An 18205-nucleotide genomic window follows, 5' to 3' on the forward strand; every position below is an offset into this window, starting at 1 on the left:
ACATAAGGGTTTATTGGGATTTACTTACAAGGAGTGTCCAGTGGCAGCCGGCTGGACAGAGTTGTGCACCCGCTACCATGGGCAGAGAGGGGGTTGCTTATATAGGCATGGAAATAAAGACTATGTACTTGCCAAGAGGGACTGTCCTTGGTACGATCAGCATTCCCAAGAAGAGTAGCTCATGTGGAAGGGTTCCGTGTTCCTTCAAGACATGATGTTCTTTGAGTGAAATAAGTTAAGATCTGGGCTGGCCAGGCCCTGGATCATTACAAATCTCTGATGGTTGGTGTACTGCCCAGAAGGGGGCCAGAAGGACACATGGTTGCTATAGGGCACATAGGCCACGGCACTACACTCCACCCCCTTGTGTCTGAATGGCCCTTACAATCTTAACGCGCCATTCTTCCGCGGATACCCTTGAGCCAGACACATAGAACATTGTAACCATATATCACAACAGCAATAGAGAGCATAGCAGGAAAATAAAAGTAATACCAAAAAGGCAAGAATGCCAAAGAACACTCTCCTCCATGGTAATTCTGTGGTGGAAGAGAGAGGCAGTTGGCTGCATTCCCAGCAGGTGGAGCAATTTTGTATGTCAGCAATGGTGTATGCCCAATCAGCGAAGAGGTTGGGAGATGTTGTCCTAAGGACAAAAGTAAGACATTCACTGGGAACTAAAACAGGGAGGTCATGATCATCCAAGAAGACACACGCGGTTGGAGTGGTATGAGATAAGGGAGGAACATCACACCAGAGGGAAAGAATGAAAGTGCCTTGGGGAATTGGAGTCTCTGGATTAGAGAGTTTGGACATTTTGGGTGGCCTCAACACAATAAAGGGTATTACCATGATATCCTGTTCTAAGCCTGTCCCCCAAGGGGCTAAGCAACCACACCAGCAGGGCCAAACCTGCAGTCCCAGGGCCAAGTTACCACATGGGTACCAGTAGGGAGTTCTTGTGGCAGAGGCAAAAGCAAGTTTTTTTGAGTGCCTAACTGTGGATGTAGTTTTTCCACTTGGTGGGCTCTTGTCTGGAGATGTACTGTCACATCAAGTCCTTGCATCAACATCTGATATGCACTGGGTCACGTATGTCTTTCATGTTCATTCAGTTGACAAATTGCAGTTGTTAAGCATCTTGTCCAGTGAACTAGGGTCCTGTCTTCTGTCCTTGGTTGTTGTTTCAGCAAGCCGTTCATTCATTCCTCCAGCCTGGTGGCTGTGGGATTGTATGGCAGGTGGAACTGCCAATGTATGTTAATTTGGTCAGCCCATGTTTGTACCTGGTGGCCAGTAAAATGTGTACCTTGGTCACTGTTGATGTCCGTGGGGATACCATATGTGGCACAGAGGTGTTCTAGGCCTCTTATGGTGGTCTTTTGGGTGGTCCTCTTGCTGGGGTATGCCTGCAGCAGTCCTGTATACATGTCCACACAAGTAAGGGCATACTGGCAGCCATCAGAGGAAGGCAAGAGCCCAACATAGTCCACCTGCCAGCATTGAGCAGGTTGGTTGCCTCTGGTGATTTGGTCCACATTCTTGGGAATGGCCCAGGGTCTGTGCAAGGAACAAGAAGGGCATGCCTGTACCACATCAGCTTAGCGTAAGGGGAGGCCCCAGGCCTTGGCAATAGCCCATAGAGTCCTTTGTCCTTTATGTCAGTCTCCTTGTGTAACCATTCTGCCACTCTCTTGGCTGGTGCTTCTTCCAGGACCCACTGCCAGATATCATTTCAGAGCCCTTCCCTCCACAATGGGCAACCATTGATAGTCCATGTTTGTCATGCCCATTGGGCCATCCATAGGGTGAGCCCCTTGTAGACTGTACAACTGTCCACACACAGATACACTGGATTGGGTTCTTGAGTCAATACCATCCAGGCAGCCCACAATTCAGCCCACTGGCTACTGTACCCAGAGCCAGAATCCAACCACATGCTGTTGGTTAAAGGCTGGATGGCCCCTGCCATCCACTGAGGGGGGTTGCCCACTGCAGAGCCATCCATATACTAGGCCTCTGCCAGGATGGTCCTCTGCCTTCCCGTACATTTGGCAGGTTTTCAGGCATGGACACCTCATCCAATGGGGTTGTTTTCTCTGTGGTATATGTTACTGGTCCTGGGATGGCATGGAATTCTGCACTTAGGGGACTATTGGTCAGGGTCCCTGATTGTTGTAAGTATGCATGCTACTTTGCCAATGTCTGTGTTTGAGACATTCCTGAGGGGGGCTTTTTGAAAACATCCCAGAGCCACCCTGCAATGGGCAGATGAGTACAGACTGTGACCAGCAGGGAATGGGTCATGGGCTCCACCTGCGGGAGGGCCAAGTCAGCAGCAAATAATTGTTCCAGGGCACTGTATTGGTCTTTAGCCCCTTTCCACAATTGGGACCTGAAGCCAAGGGGAACTCGTTTATTGCCTTGGCTCTGTCAGAGACTGCATCCAAACCCCTCTGGGTAACTGGAAACATCCCATTCACACGGTTGTCCCTGTTCAAAACACCCAAAGACTGAGTTTGTTTTACTGCTATTTTGGCTTGGGTGAAGGCTTCCTGCTCGGTGGTCCCCCAGTCCCAGATAATACCCTTTCGCACGAGCTGATAGAGAGCACAGAGTAGTTGGGCTAAATGAGAAATGAAAGGGCATCAGTAACCTAATAAGCCTAGAAAGGTCTGTAGTTGCTTTGGGGTATTGGGTGTAGGGAAAGCCTGTATCTTATCTATAACATCAGCAGGAATCACTTTGGTCTTACCCAATCAGACAACACTCAACTATTTGACAGATAACCCAGGCCCTTGTAATTTATTGTCATTCACCGCCCATCCTCATTGGCATAGGTGGGCAACAAGTGAGCAGGAGCCTTCCTGGAGGTCTGAAAAAGACTCAGAGGTTAACACAACATCATCAGTATAATGGGTCAGGCCAGTAAGGACATCCATACCCAGGAAGTATAGGGTATGGGGGCAACATACATGGTATACAGTTTTGGCAGGAGACTCCCTATCTGAAGCACCAGCACCATCAATTTCACCTTGACTTTGCCCCCACCATAACCATCTATGATAGAAATAGGGCCATCAAAATGGGGTGGATTTCCATAAATCAGTATTTTGCTCCTGTATCCACCAATGCTAAGACCATCTGTTTATTTTTAGTAGACCAATATTTGTTATCTCCACATGTGGCCTCCAGTACCCTGATATCCGAACCACCTGCACGGCATTGCAGGAGTGGGTCGAGTCCCTTGGCCTTCCCCCAGTCAAGGGAGCTAGGGTGTTCCCAGGCTGTCACTCAGGGTGCTATTGGTTTGGGGCCCTCTGTTGGTGGCCTTGTGAATCTTTTGTGGCTCCAGCTTCTGCCACAAAGCCACCAGAACAGCATTTGGTTGCTTATCAACTTCCTCCAGAGGGATGCCTGCTGCCACCAGAGGAGAGGCCTTGGTATGTCCCCCTCATTAAGCCATGCCCCTTACAGGCGGCCATTAACCAAGTCAAGAGGGAGACTGTTAGATCTTTGCTCATCTCCACTCCTGACAGCAAAATACCTTCCACTCCAGTATCCCAGAGACGTGAAACCACCCCAGGAGCCTCACTGGTTGCAGCAGCTGCTCAGAGCCCTCAGGGTGGGCAGCCAGCAAGGCTTGGAGTAGGAGCAGCCAAGGAGCTGGAAGCAGCTACACAGCAGGCCCAGCAGCCCTCACTCTCCTCCACCTGGCCCTATCTGATTCCCCCCGGGTTGGCGGTGGTGGCGCTCCAGCAGAGGGCGGGAGGCGGCCCCCCACAGCCGACCCCTCTGTTACCTGGCAACTGATCTCAGCACCCTGCCACCAGGCAGCTCCAGTGGATCCTGAGGGCAGTAGGTCTGGTGCCCAAGTGCCAGTCAGACCGTGCTCCTCTAAGAGCAAGCACTTTCTCCTGCAACTGTTTTACTTTTGCTTCCATCTTGGCTTCAGTTGTGAGCCAACCCATGGTGGGGAAGGGCCCCCTCACAGCTGTAGCATCTTCCCCTAGGTCCGTTGGCATTTTTTGTACTCATACAGTGGGCCCCATCCATCCAGGATGGTGGCAAACAGCCCCTATACTAAGGACACCAGCCAAGCCAGGATTTCCCCTTTCTGTCGCCCATAATCTCAGCGATCAAAGAGTTTTCCTCGGTCTCCTGGCTGGTTCACCAAGTGTCTGGCCACATGCCCAGTTGTGCCAGCAGTGTGAAATAGGTTGCGGAGAGACCAAAGAAAAGACCCAGAGGTGGTGTATGAGACATAACGGTTTAATGGGATTTCCCTACAGGGAGTGTCTAGTGGTGGACGGCTGAATGGAGTTGTGTACCTGCTACTGAAGGCAGCAATGGGGTTGTTTATATATGCAGAGGAATAAAGAGTACATGCTTGCCAAGAGAGACTGTCCTTGGTACAACCAGTGTTCACAAGAAGAGTAGCTCACGTGGAAGGGCTCTGTGTCCTTCAAGATGTGGTGTTCTTTCAGTGAAATAAGTTAGGATCTGGGTCAGCAAGGCCCTGGATCATTACAAACCCAAGATGGTTGGCATCCTTCCCAGAAGAGGGTCAGAAGGACACATGGTTGCTATATGTGATGTAGACTATGGCCCTACAGCATTAAAGATGAGGAGGAGGCCATGAAGCAAGAAATATGGGCCAACTCTAGAAGCTAGAAAAGGCAAGGAAATACATTTTACCCTGGAACCTCCAGAGGAGTCAGCCCTGAAGACACCTTGATTTTAGCCCTGTAAGACTCATTCCAGACTTCTGACCTCAAAAACTATAAGAGAATAAATATGTGTTGTTTTAAGGCACTAAGTGTTTGGTAATTTGTTCCAGCTGCCCTAGGAAACTAATATAGGGACAATCAAGATCAAGTCTTCAAACTTGGCACTTATGAAATTTCTTTGCATAGGATACCCTGAGATACCATAGTCCTCCCTGGGATGTTTCTGGTAGAGCCAGTGGGGAAGGCTCTCTTCCTTTTGCCTTGGCAATAACAGGGGAAGGATGCAGATGTGGGTGGTGTGTGACCATCGTCCTCAGCTGCAGTGGGAGAGAATGAGACTAATGGGAAAGGAGAAGCAGTGATGGGAGATGGACAGAGTGTGTGTGTGTGTGTGTGTGTATGAGAGAGAGGGAGAGAGAGAGAGAGAGACAGAGACAGAGAGAAAAAGAGACAGAGATAGAGAAAGAACACATCAGTTCTCATCCTTAAGGCTCTGGTTCATACGATTCATCCGATGGTTTTGTAAGCTCTCCCAGTGTCCTTCCTTTCCAGTTACAAGAACCAATAAATCCCATCTCCTATTGTATGACTTACACTTTTCTCATTTCCAGTCAAAAGGGCCCTAACCAATTCCACAGAGATCTCCTGAGTGGCTCAGCAGGGAATTTGGACACTGTGGCCACACCTCTGGCTACACAAGGGCAGAGCTCTCTGACTTATTTCACTTAGCATAATGCCCTCAAGGTCCATCCATGTTGTCACAAATTGCAATATTTCATTCTTTTTTATGGCTGAATAATATTCCATTGTGTATATGTATGTATATATATATACCACATTATCTTTATCCATTCATCCATCAGTGGACACTTAGGTTTTTTCCCTATCTTGGCTATTGTAAATGATGCTGCAGTGAACATGGGGATGTACATATCTTTTTGAATTAGTGTTTTCATTTTCCTCAGATAAATACCCAGAAGTGGAATTGCTGGATCATGTGGTAGTTCTGTTTTTAAATTTCTGAGGAAACTCCATACTGTTTTCCATTGTGGTTTTACCAATTTACATTCCCACCCACAATGCAGAGAGTTCTCCTTACATCCTGGTTTCTGTGGCACCTTTGAGGCACTTTCCTGAGGAATCCTGGGAGCAGAGGGTAAGCTGGCATGCTCCCACCTCACCTTTCCCATGATGTTCCGGTCTGGGCCAGAAGGGGAGGTACCGGGTATAGGAGGAAGTGCAGAACTTTGTGCCAATCCCACAGGGGAGGCCGTAGACCTCTGACACCTTCGCAGTCTCCTCAGACTCCTCATGGATTTGATTCCATGTCAGGAGGCCTCTCTCCTCCAGACTTCCTAATAGGAGACAGTGAGCAGTCAAGACTGGGCCCTGCTGGAGCTGGGCGGAGGTGGGCTAGAGGGAGCCCCCGGCACCCTCTGCAAGCACTCATGAGGTCTCCTCTCAGTGCCCACCACCTGCCAAAAGGGCCTCCTCCTCCAAGCCCATCTCAAGAATCACAGCTCAGTTCATCAAGTATCCCCTGAGATCCCCCTGTGGGGCTGACGTGGTCCAGAGCTCCGGGGCACAACCTCATATGAAACACCATCCTGTCCTCATCTTCAGGAGTGGGCCTTTCCACATTTAATGTTTCTGAAATGAAGATGCATTTTACACGTGGTAGAGAGAAGAAATGTGGAAAACAGAATACCATGAGGCAGGGGCTATCCTAGAGGGCCTGTCAAGAGGCCGTAGGAGGATCAAGAAGGGAGGACTGAAAGCCGTCAGTGATGGCAGCTCTGCACTCTTCACCTTCAACGTCCTCAGCAATTATAGACTCAGTTGGCTCACCATCACAGTTATTAACGTGTATTATAATTGTCTGTTTTCTTCTTCTTTCTTCTATTTTTTTGCAGGGAAAGATTCGCCCAGAGCTAACATCTCTTGCAAATCTTCCTATTTTTCTCTTTTCCTTCCCAAAGCCCCAGTGCATAGTTGCATATCCTAGTTGTAAGTCATTCTAGTTCTTCACATGAGCCATTGCCACAGCATGGCAACTGACAGATAGGCAGTGTGGTTCCGCAACCAAGATGTGAACCCGGGCCACCAAAGTGGGGAGCGCTGAACTTTAACCACTAGACCATCAGGACTGGCTATAACCATCTGTTTTCTTGTCTCTCTCCCCTATTAGCCTGTGGGTTTCTGAAGGCAGGGGCATATCTTTCTGCTTTTTGTATTCTCAGTAAATAGCATCTGGAATACAGCAAGTGCTCAATGGGTTTTTAATGAAAATATGAATGAATGAATGAATGGATGGATGTGTTCTCTCCCTCACCAACTAGACTGCAGGCTCTAGGGGTGAGCTTTTGTCTTTTTCTTTTTGCTTCTGGTGTATTTCTCAGCTTAGGGCCTGTTATGGTCTGAATCACATCCTCCCAAAAGTCATATGTTGAAGCCTTAATGCCCCATACTTCAGAATGTGACTGTGTGTGGAGATAGGACCTTCAAAGACGTAATTAAGTTAAAGATGTGGTCTTCAGAGTGGGCCCTAATATAATCAGACTGGTGTCTTTCTAAGAAGAGGAGATTAGAACACAGAGAGAGACACCAGGGATGCACATACACAGAGGAAAAGGGATGTGAGGACACAGCAAGAAGGTGGCCATCTGTAAGGAAGGAAAGAGGTGTCAGGAGAAATCAACCTTTCCTATACCTTGATCAAAGACTTCCAGCCTCCAGACTGTGAGAAAATACATTTCAGTTGTGTAAGCCCCCCAGTCTGTGGTATTTTGTTATGGCAACCATAGAAACCTAATAAACACCAGCACCACCCTTCCTCCCTGGGGCCTCCTCAAGGTACACTGTGGCCAGCCTGACATGGTAATCAGGGGCAGAGAAGCAATGTGGGTGGCCCAAATGCTGACCATCTACCCAAACTGCTGGCTTATAGAGCAAAGGTGAGCCTTACCTGGGATGGTGTTGTCCAGTAGAAAGCCCAGAAATCCACCTACAAACATGCTCGTAGTCAGCAGCACCTGGAAGACCTGGTCCAGTTGGAGAATCCCTAGAGTGGAGACAAAAGCGACAGGGATTCCCAGGGACAAAGGGCCCCACTGGCTCTGCCCTTGGAGTGGTCACAGTCTAGAGGATGGAGAATCACCTGTTTGGAGCATCTCAGGGTTCTTGTTCACCCAGTTGGGAACGGTAAGCCCACAGAAGATGGAGAAGCCAAAGACAAAAATGTTCCTGGACGAGTTCATGTCCACGTACTGCAGGAGAGAGGCCCCCGTGGCAGCCCACAATCATCAGCACCTGTACTGCACATCAATCTAACACCCCTCTAATGCCTCCTCCCCTCCCAACACCACCAGAGGTAGGGAGGGAGGCTGGACTCAGAGTGACACATTCTCTGGGTAGGCAAGCCAGGGCCCAATTCCCACTTGACCTTGGGAGTTGAGTGGTTTAGATAATCCAATTCAAGCTGATGCAATCTCTGTTTTTCAGAAGTTTGGATGCTTCTGGCTATTTATTTCTTCCATCTGGGGGCCAGCGTAGTTTCAGGAACCAAGGAACCCCTTCTCCTACTTCTCCCCTGCCCCAGCCCTGTTCCATTCATCTCAGTCCCCATGGGCTCCTTTCAGGGGATGCAAGGCTGTTGCTTTTCCAAAAGTGCCTCGCCTCACCTGCAGACTGGAAATCCCCACAGCAGCGATGACCCCGAACATCACCAGGAACATGCCTCCAATCACAGGTGTTGGGATGGTTGCAAATGCAGCCCCAATCTTCCCAAATACTCCCATCACGAGCAGTACGCAGCCTGCAGCGACAATCACCATCCTGCTCCCCACCTGCAGTGCTCAATGAAATGGGGGACAAAGAGCTCAGCACCAGCCAGGCCACATGACCCAGAGGCCTCTGCCCTGCTTCAGGGGCACCTCGAACATTGCTCCAGTGGACTTGCAGGAACAGCATCACCTAACCCCAAAATGGCCCCCCTCTGCTCCCACATGGTGTTTGGGAAAGGATGAGGGCATGACCTTGGATCCAAGCCTGTGCTCTCACCTCTCCACTCTGCTGTTCTCACACTTGTCTTCAAGTCCCAACTCAAATGCTCCTCCTGTAAGAAGCCTTTACAGCAGGGCAAAAAGTCTCTCTTGGGAGGCAGTGGTCCAATGCTTAAGAATGGAGGTTTGGAAGCCAATTACAGCTCTGCCTCTAACTAGCTGTGTGACTTTGGGTACATTACCTAACCTCTCCAAATGTCAGCCTCCAAAGTTACCAAATGAGATTAATAATACTTCAGAAACTCATTGTATGAGGCCATCATTACCCTGATACCAAAGCCAGATAAGGACACTACAAGAGAAGAAAACTACAGACCAACCTCCTCAATGAATATAGATGCAAAAATTCTCAAAAAGATATTAGTGAACCAAATTCAACAGCACATTAAAAGGATCATACACCATGATCAAGTGGGATTTATTCCAGCGATACAACGATGGTTTAACATCTGCAAATCAATGTGATATACCACACTAATAGAAAGATAAAAATCATACAATCAATCATCTCAATGGATGCAGAAAGAGCCTTGGAGAAAATTCAACATTCTTTTATGATAAAACTCTCAACAAATTGGGTATAGAAGGAATATGCCTCAACACAATAAAAAGCATATATGACAAACCCACAGTTAACATCATACTCAACAGTGAAAGGTTGAAAGGTTTTCCTCTAAGATCAGGAACAAGACAAGGGTGTCCACTTTCACTACTCCTATTCAACACAGGAGTGCAACATAGAACTGGAAGTCCCAGCTAGAGCAATCAGGTAAGATAAAGAAATAAAAGGCATCCAAATCAGAAAGGAAGAAGTAAAACTGTCTTTATTTGCAGATGATATCATCCTATGTGTAGAAAATGTGCAAAAAAGACTCAACCAAGTAACTTTTAGAACTAATCAACAAACCAGTAAAGTTTCAGGTACAAAAACCAACATACAAAACTCAGTTGCATTTCTGTACAATAACAAAATTCTGAAAAATAAATAAAGAAAATAGTCTTCTCACAATAGCATTAAAAACAATAAAACACTTAGGGATAAATTTGATCAAGGAAATGAAAGATCTGTACCCTAAGAACTATAAGACTCTGAGGAAAGAAATTGAAGAAGACACAAGTAAATGGAAAAATAGCCCACGTTCATGTATGTGAAGAATTAATATCATTAAAATGCCAAAACTACCCAAAGCCATCTTTAGATTAAATGCAATCCCTATTACAATTCCAATGGCATTTTCCACAAAAATAGAATAAACAATCCTAAAATTCATATGTAATCACAAAAGACGCTGAATAGCCAAAGCCATCCTGAGAAAGAAGGATAAAGCTAGAGGCATCACAATTCCTCATTTCAAACTATCTGCAAAGCTATAGTAAGGAAAACAGTAGGGTACTGGCATAAAAATAGACACATAGACCAATGGAACAGAATCAAGAGTCCACAGATCACCCCTGCCTTATACAGTCTACTTATATTTGATAAGGGAGCCAAGAATACTCAATGGGGAAAGGATAGTCTCTTCCATAAACGGTTTTGGGAAAACTGGATAACCACACACAGAAACATGAAATTGGACCCCTATCTTACACCACTCACAAAATTTAACTTGACATAGATTAAAGACTTGAATGTAAGGCCTGAAATCATAAACCTCCTAGAAGAAAGTGTAGGGAAAAATCTCCTTGACATTGGTTTTGGCAGTAATTCTGTGGATATGATACCAAAAGCACAAGCAACAAAAGCAAAAATCAAGAAGTGGGACTAGATCGAACTAAAAAGCTCCTGCACAGCAAAAGAAACAATCAACAAAATGAAAAGGCAATCTATGGAATGGGAAAAAATATTTGCAAACCATATATCACATAAGGGTTTAATATCCAAATGTATAAAGACCTCATACAACTCAATAATAACAACAAGCAAAATGATAAATGATTAAAAAATGGACATTTTTACCAAGAAGATATACAAATAGCCAACAGGTACATGAAAAGATGCTCAACATCACTAATCATCAGGGAAATGCAAATCAAAACCACAATGAGATATTATCTCACACATGTTAGAATGGTTATCATCAAAAAGACAAGAGATAACAAACATTAATGAGGATATGGAGAAAAGGGAATACTTGTACACTGTTGATGGGAATGTAAATTCATGCAGCCACTGTGGAAACCAGTATGGAGGTTCCTTAAAAATTTAAAATAGAACTACTATATGATCCAGCAATATCCCTTCTGGGTATTTATCTGAAGAAAATGAAAACACTAACTGGAAAAGGTATATGCACCCCCATGTTCATGGTAGCATTCTCGACAATAGCCAAGATATAGACAACCTAAGTGTCCATCGATGGATGAATGGATAAAGAAAATGTGTGTGTATATATATATATATATCTCTATACAGTGGAATATTATTCAGCCATAATATACGAAGAAACTCCTGCCATTTGTGACAACATGGATGGACCTTGAGGGCATTATGCTAAGTGAAAGAAGTCAGACAGAGAAAGATAAGTACTGTATGATATCATTTATGTGTGCAATCTAAAAAAGCTAAACTTGTAGAAATAGAGAGTAGAATGGTGGTTACCAGGAGATGTGGGGTGGGGGATAGGAGGAAATGTTTTCCAAAGAGTACAATTTCTAGTTAGAAGATGAATAAGTTCTGGGGACCTAAGGTATGGCATTGTGATTCTAGTTAACAATAGTGTATTATATACTTGAAAGTTCCTGAGAGTAGATCTTACATGTTCTCACCACAAAAAAGAAGTGGTAATTAGGTAATGTGATGGAGGCGTTAGCTAAAGGTGGTCATCATATGGCAGTATGTGAGTGTAGCAAATAAACACATTGTACACCTTAAACTTACACAATGTTGTATGTCAAGTATATCTCAATACAGCTGGGAGGGGCAATAAAAGGAAAATCAGCGCACCTAGAGCACAGTGACACAAGGAGAGAGAGGAGACAGGATGGAGAGCAAGGCAAAGCCTCTGTTGTGAAGGGCTTTAAGGGCCAGAGAGAGGAGTTAGAATAAAATCCAAAGACAGGGCAGAAGCAAACATGGAACATATCTACAATGGAATATTAGCAAGCCTTAAAAAGGAAGGAAATTCTGACACATGCCACAAGGTGGATGAACATTGAGGAGTTATGTTAAGTGAAATAAGCCAGACGCAAAAAGACAGACACTGTATGATTCCACTTATATGAGGTACCTACAGCAGTCAAATTCATAGAAACAAACTAGAATGGTGGTTGAGGGGCTGGGGGAGGGGAATACGGAGTTGTTCAACTGGTTCAGAGTTCAGATGAAAAGAGCTCTGGAGATTGGCTGCACGACAATTTGAACACATGTAACTCTACCGAACTGTACATTTAGGAGTGGTTACGATGGTAACTTGTGTTATGTGTACTTTACCGCAATTAAAAATGAAAAATCCAAAGACAAAGGAAACTCTCAGTAGGTGTGTTAAGCAGGGTGGTGACAGGAAGTGATTTACATTTCAGAGAGTTCCCTCTATAAAAGTCACTTCATTATTGCTAATTGATACATTCCTCAGTTAGGACAAACTAGATTTTCTCAGCAAGCAAATATTATGGAATATGTATAAACTATGATTTCTCCTTAATCTCTATGGGGGTTCACTTAGGATACAAAACTAAGACGAGGCCCCCTCCCATGGTATTATACAGCAATAACCGGTCCTATCAAGAATCTTACAGGTGAGTTTTTTCCTAGTTCGTTTCTCCAGAGGATCAATTGCACTAATGTCACTACTGATTGCTATTACCTGGTTTGCATGGAGTTTTTCGAGTAGCTAGGAATTTGGCAATGCTAAGGAAGTATGGTTCACCCCCTTATAGCAGATCTTAAAATAAGTTTCTACAAAGGTTAAAAAAAATGAAACAAACACACTGCTGTGAGGATCATGGGCCATGGTCCACATCCCATCCCATCAGGGAGCACACCCCAGTGCCAGGTGCACACAGTTGTCACACTGCTGGACATTACTGATTGTGGTGCTAGTCAAGGTTTATACCTGTGGTTTGAGTGACAGCTACTACCAGTGAGATAAAAATGACCTCTGACCTTGAGGCATTCAGCATCATCGAAAGTCAGAGCTGCACTGCAACTGTCTGAATATCCCATCCTGAGTCTGCAGTCAGTGAATATATGTAGATAGTTCCTGAACCTTTCTCTTCCATTTTGTCTACTCTCAGTCCTTCAAAGTTACTCTAATGTAGTTTCAGTTTTGTAAGATGAAAAGTTCTGCAGATCTGTTGCACAAGTGTAGAGTAGAGCATATTATTATATATTATTATAGCATATTATATAGTATAGTATAGTAAGTAAACATACTTAACACTACTGAACCGCACACTTAAAATGGTTAAGATGGTAGATTTTATGTTATGCATCTTTAACCACAATTAAAAATATTTTTTTAAAAGATACACTAATGTCAACTGCTTGAAGTCCATGAAGGCACTGATAGAGTAGCAGATTATGCCTCTGCTTATTTTTCTTTCTAGTCTAAGAGCTTATTTATTTAATGTCTTCATTAAAAGAGATGTGGTAAGAATTCACCACATCAGAAGAACTTTTTGCTTTGTTCTGTTTACAGCCCTAACAATGCACTGTGGGAACAAGGGCATGGATCCAGGCACAATACATCAGTTTGTCAGGTTCAACCAGCACCCTTTGGATATGCTGATGGTCTCATCAAGATGGCAGTCATCCCCAATCCTGCTGCCACTGAATTTATCATGCAGCCTGGGCCTCTTTTGGCCTCAGGATTGACATCTGAGGTGGGAGCATGGGGGTCCCTACAGAAGTAATGGGAGATTTCTGGCCTTCAGTCAGATTCCACCCCGACCCCTGCCCAAACACACACACACAGGGAGAGGACGAAGAATTGGTCAGAGCTCTTCATTGCAGGTGTACCACGAAGCAACATCTTAAAAGGCCACAAGCAGGAGGTGTGAGTCCAGAACAGGGTTAATCTGTCTACTGCTGGATTCACAGCTTGCTCTGTGTATATGTATGTTTCTCTCCTGCTTTTTCTGTCTCCTCTAAAGGCCTTAATTTAGAAATGATACATCAAAGAAATGTTTATTCTGTTTATTGAATATAATTTTCTGTTCTGTGTCAGATTTGTTCTCTTTAACAGGAAGACTATGCGCTGCTTTATACTCACATAGCCCGCCGTGGCTATATTTCTGTGTAGTTCAGTGGCCCTCGTGTGGAAAAACATTCCCCTCACTTGCACTAAAGGTTTTGAAACCAAAGTACCAAAGAGTCCACAGTGTCACAGCACACAGGACTTTCTGGAGGGGCGGGTGCTGCCTCAGCTGTTTGCTCACAGACTTTAGCCCCTGCTGGGTCCCAGAGGCCATGCAGGGTACAAAGGTGGACAGATCTGCTGCTAGAAAGATGCGATGCCACCTGCCTGCATATCAGAACCACTGAGGGCGCTATCAGAAAATGCAGGCTGGGGGATGTGACTGGGAGATACTGTATGTTCCAGAGCTCATAGGACTTCTGCTGGAGACCATTGCAAAGACGCCTGAAGCATGTGGAAAGCAACATCATAATGTTATTCTTTTCTAAATCACCTTAGAGAGCACCATCCTGAAGAATTCTTGCTGACCTCACAGAGTTCTCCTGTGGAAAGTTGGGAGCCATGAAGAGATTTTAAGCAGGGACTAATCTAATTGAGTTCTAGAAAGATCCTTGGGCAGCCATATGGTAATTAGATTAGAGATGGGCAAGATCCTTAGAAGGAGACTGTTAGTGAGACTGCAGTGTCCAGATGCGAGATGATAAAGCTGTGGCCCTGGGAATGGAGAACAGAGAACAGGAAGGACAGCGGGCATGTTGAGAAACTGGAATCTACAGTGAGGACGCCGAACAGCAAGAAGTTAAGCTGACTTGGGTGGACTCCATAAGACAAGGTTTCCAGGAGGAGAAGTAAGGATCGGGGCATGTACTGGGCATCACAGAGGCCATATTGAGTGTGAGGTGCCCTTGGGATGTTCAGGTAGAGATGACCAGGTGGCCTTTGAATATTCAGGTTTGGAGCTGCGACACAGGGTCAGGCTGGAGGTAATGGACCTCCCACCTAAACTACAGAAAGTAAGGATTTCTTCAGTGCTCATAAAGCCACTGATGTCTGCCAGTGCCAGGATAGACTTTCTGCCTATGGAATCACCACGACCAAGGAAGGTCAAGTATGGTAGGCAGAGAAATGACCCCTCAGAGATTCCATGTCCTAATCTCTAACCTGTGAATATGTTACCTTGCTTGGCAAAAGGACTTTGCAGTTATGATGAAACTAAGTATTTTGAGATGGAGAGAGTATCCTGAATTATCTAGGTGGGCCCAGGCTAATTACAAGAATCCTTATAAGCAGCGAATCTTTCCTGGCTGTGATCAGAGGGAGATGTGACCATGGAAGAAGAGTCAGAGAGATGCAACACTGTTGGTTTTGAAGATGGAGGAAGGGGGCCCTGAGCCAAGGAATGTGGGAAGCTTCTAGATGATGGAAAAAGCAAGGAAATGGATTGTCCCCTGGAGCTTCCAGAGAGGAACACAGCCCTGTGAGACCCATGTTGCACTTCTGAACTCCAGATCAGTAAAATAATAACTTTGGGTTTTTGAAACCACTCAATTTGTGATAATTTGTTACAGCAGTACTGAGAGACTAATACACTGATGACCGATTCAGGTGCCCAGCCTGCCCCAGGAACCACCGTCAGCAGCCTTACCTTGGTGATCCCCAGAGCCCCGACATTCTCGCTGTATGAGGTGGTGCCGTTCCCTGACCCCCACGCCCCTGCCAGCAGGCAGCCAAGGCCCTCAATGCCGATGCCACGGTTGATGGCGTGCTTCGGAGGGGGTGGGGCCCCCACCAGCCGGGCACAGGCATAATAATCGCCTACTGACTCCACCATCGAGGAGATCACCCCTGCCATGATCCCAAAGACCCCAGCCGGGCTGATGGTGGGCAGGCCCCACTGTCCTGAAAGGCAATGCAGAGGGAATATTAATCCACAAGACAACAGGCTGCTGAACCCCAAATAATTTCTTTGACAGAGAGGTCTCTGAAAGGCTTTAAAGCCCAGGCATGTCCTCCAACCCCACAGCTCTCCAGAGGCTTTGGCTCAGATCCTGCCCTACCATTCATCCCTGAGGGAGGGTCAGATGCCCTGTCCTTGAGGTCACTGTGCCCAGAAAGAGCCAGCAACAGGGTCTCTTCCCAGGAGGCCTTGGAGTGTTTAGAAGCAGAGATTCTTCATCAGGGAGGCCCTAGCACCACAGTCCATGAGAGCAGCCAAGCCATCCCTGGAACCTGGTTATTTATACACCTTGAGCCAAGAACTTCAGGGAAAGGAGACCAGTAGTGGCATTGACCTTGTCTCCTGAAAAATGTCCTAATTCAGTCCAAGGCCTCTTGAGTGGTTCCGCCAGCTCAGAGGTAGGTCTGGGAGTGGGAGCCTTTGGCCTAGCACCCCCCAAAGGATTCTTAGGATAATCTAAGGGTCTTCTTCTTCTCTTAGGGTTCTGATATGGACTCCCTAGGGCCTGTCGCTCCTTGAAAGATCCCTTGGAGGAGATTCCCCCCAGCCCAGGCCCTATTCAGCTCTCCATCCCATGCCCTGGGCTCCATGGGCAGTCCTGGGAATCATGTGTCCCAGGCAGGAAGGGGCTCATCTTGTCATTACCTGGGTAAGGAAAGCGAAACCAAGGCGCTTGGCTGAGGACATTGGCTTCAGTGTTGGTGCGGGCCTGGTACCCATAGGCTGTGGGGTCCTTGGGGAGGGCATTGGTGACTGTGAGCACGAAGCAGAGGAGCCATGAGATGCAGAGCGACAGCAGCACCTGCCAGAAGGAGCCACCCTTCACCACGGGTCTCACCCTGGCCCAGGCAACCACCTCCCAGGGAGCGGGGTAAAGGAGGGAGTTCAGGAAAGCTCTTTGAAATGAGGACGTGTTGGGTTACTCACCCTTCCAGTGACAACAGCAATCTGGTGTGTCAGTGGATAATTAGCACATGAAGGGAATGTAGCAAATAAACTATGGGGAGACCTCGTGTCACACAGAGGCAGAAACGTCTGGTAAAGTGGGCACAGCCTGGGTCAGAAGGATTACCCTCCGGCTCCCTTTCCACTGATTGTTGGTCACATGACCTTGGATCAAACTCTGAGCCTCAGTTTCCTCATCTGTACAATGAAATGACAACACTGCTCTGCAGAGCCTGAAGCAGGATTTCTTCAAGTAGAATCCTCAGATATATTGATATTTAATCTCTGGTGGCAGAACCCCAGAAATCTGTATTTTTAATTATGTCCCCAAGTGATTCTTACGAACATTGAATTTTAGAACCACTGGCCTAGAGTGTTGTTGAAGGAGCATTGAGATGATTGTGTGGAAGTATCTTTTTACAATGCAAATGTAGTTTCCAGTTAAATGAAACCTGCAAACATATTTGTGTAGGTGACAGCTACACTTACTTGACAGCGTGGTTCAAAGAGATTTCAACAGGGAAAGCTCTGAAAAGGGAGGTACCATCCTTATCTGGGGGTATTTGGACTACCCATGAGCCACAGAGAAGAACCTGATCTATGCAACTTGGTCTTAAGTTTTGTGTAATTAGCAGTGAAGCTGGCTGTGTCCCCTGGCACCTTGCTATGAGGACGGCCCGGGGAAAGTGAGAAGGCTGTCCCACACTGGAGCCCAGAGCAGCGAACTAGAGCAGGGTTCTCTGCTCCCAGGAAAGAAGGATAGAGGTAGGACATGGGATGGCATTCCACCAAGGGTCAGGAAGTGCCCCCATAGGCTGCCGGCCTTCTCTCGGCCTCCTTCTCTTCTCTGGTGGATGAAGGAAGGCTGAGGAGGAGAGGCCACTGCAGATGGGGGAGCACTTGCTTTGGGGGCCATCTGGGAGTGTGAAAGGCTGTGCCTCACTCTCCAGGTGAGTCAACTCAGTATGAAAGGGGGTGCGGAGTGCTTCTTACAGGGAAGACCTGAAACAGGTAGAACTTCGAGGTGTGACCCTTCTTCTCTCGTCCATAAATGGGTATGGGCACTGCGACGTTTTTCAGGTACTGAGAAAACAGCACGATGAGGAAGATGGTCCTGAAACAGAAACAAACCACACCCAAGCTGGTGAGCTGGGGCTCATCCTGAGTGAGGGTCCTGAAAGCTGGGCCACCACAGGCCTCTGGGATTTGGGGCCATGGCCAAGCTGGGAGGGTCCCCATCTAGACCCCACTCTGCAGCACGGGCAGCATCCTGCCATCTCTGCTAGGGTGGGCTGTTGCCTTCCAGAAGCTGCTGGTGGCTGAGGGGGAGGAGTGGGAAGGGAGGCTGTTAGTCCCTGGGGATCAGCAGCTCAATGG

At 46.5% G+C, this 18205-nt stretch overlaps 1 protein-coding gene across 10 annotated transcripts in view; it reads right to left on the bottom strand.

Annotated features, from left to right (window-relative positions):
* The window catches only part of LOC103542594 (solute carrier family 23 member 1-like), a 110379-nt gene that overhangs the window by 63674 nt on the left and 28500 nt on the right, over positions 1-18205 (bottom strand). For 5 of the 10 annotated variants that reach the window (XR_011539617.1, XR_011539616.1, XR_011539618.1 and 2 more), the window contains exons 6-12: positions 17822-17942; positions 16529-16685; positions 15572-15825; positions 8411-8575; positions 7888-7996; positions 7696-7791; positions 5912-6085 (exon numbers count right to left, since the gene is read on the bottom strand). Coding sequence is in view for 6 of the 10 variants with exons in the window: in XM_070617797.1 (XP_070473898.1) it covers positions 5912-6085; positions 7696-7791; positions 7888-7996; positions 8411-8575; positions 15572-15825; positions 16529-16685; positions 17822-17942 (1076 nt within the window). In the remaining 4 variants the exon portion in view is untranslated. Of the gene's footprint in view, positions 1-5684; positions 7394-7695; positions 7792-7887; positions 7997-8410; positions 8576-15571; positions 15826-16528; positions 16686-17821; positions 17943-18205 lie in introns of those variants that run through there. The other 5 variants (XM_070617795.1, XM_070617796.1, XR_011539619.1 and 2 more) reach the window with 4 other exon arrangements.

This window comes from Equus przewalskii, chromosome 4 (genome assembly GCF_037783145.1).
Source record: "Equus przewalskii isolate Varuska chromosome 4, EquPr2, whole genome shotgun sequence".
NCBI classification, from domain to species: domain Eukaryota; kingdom Metazoa; phylum Chordata; class Mammalia; order Perissodactyla; family Equidae; genus Equus; species Equus przewalskii.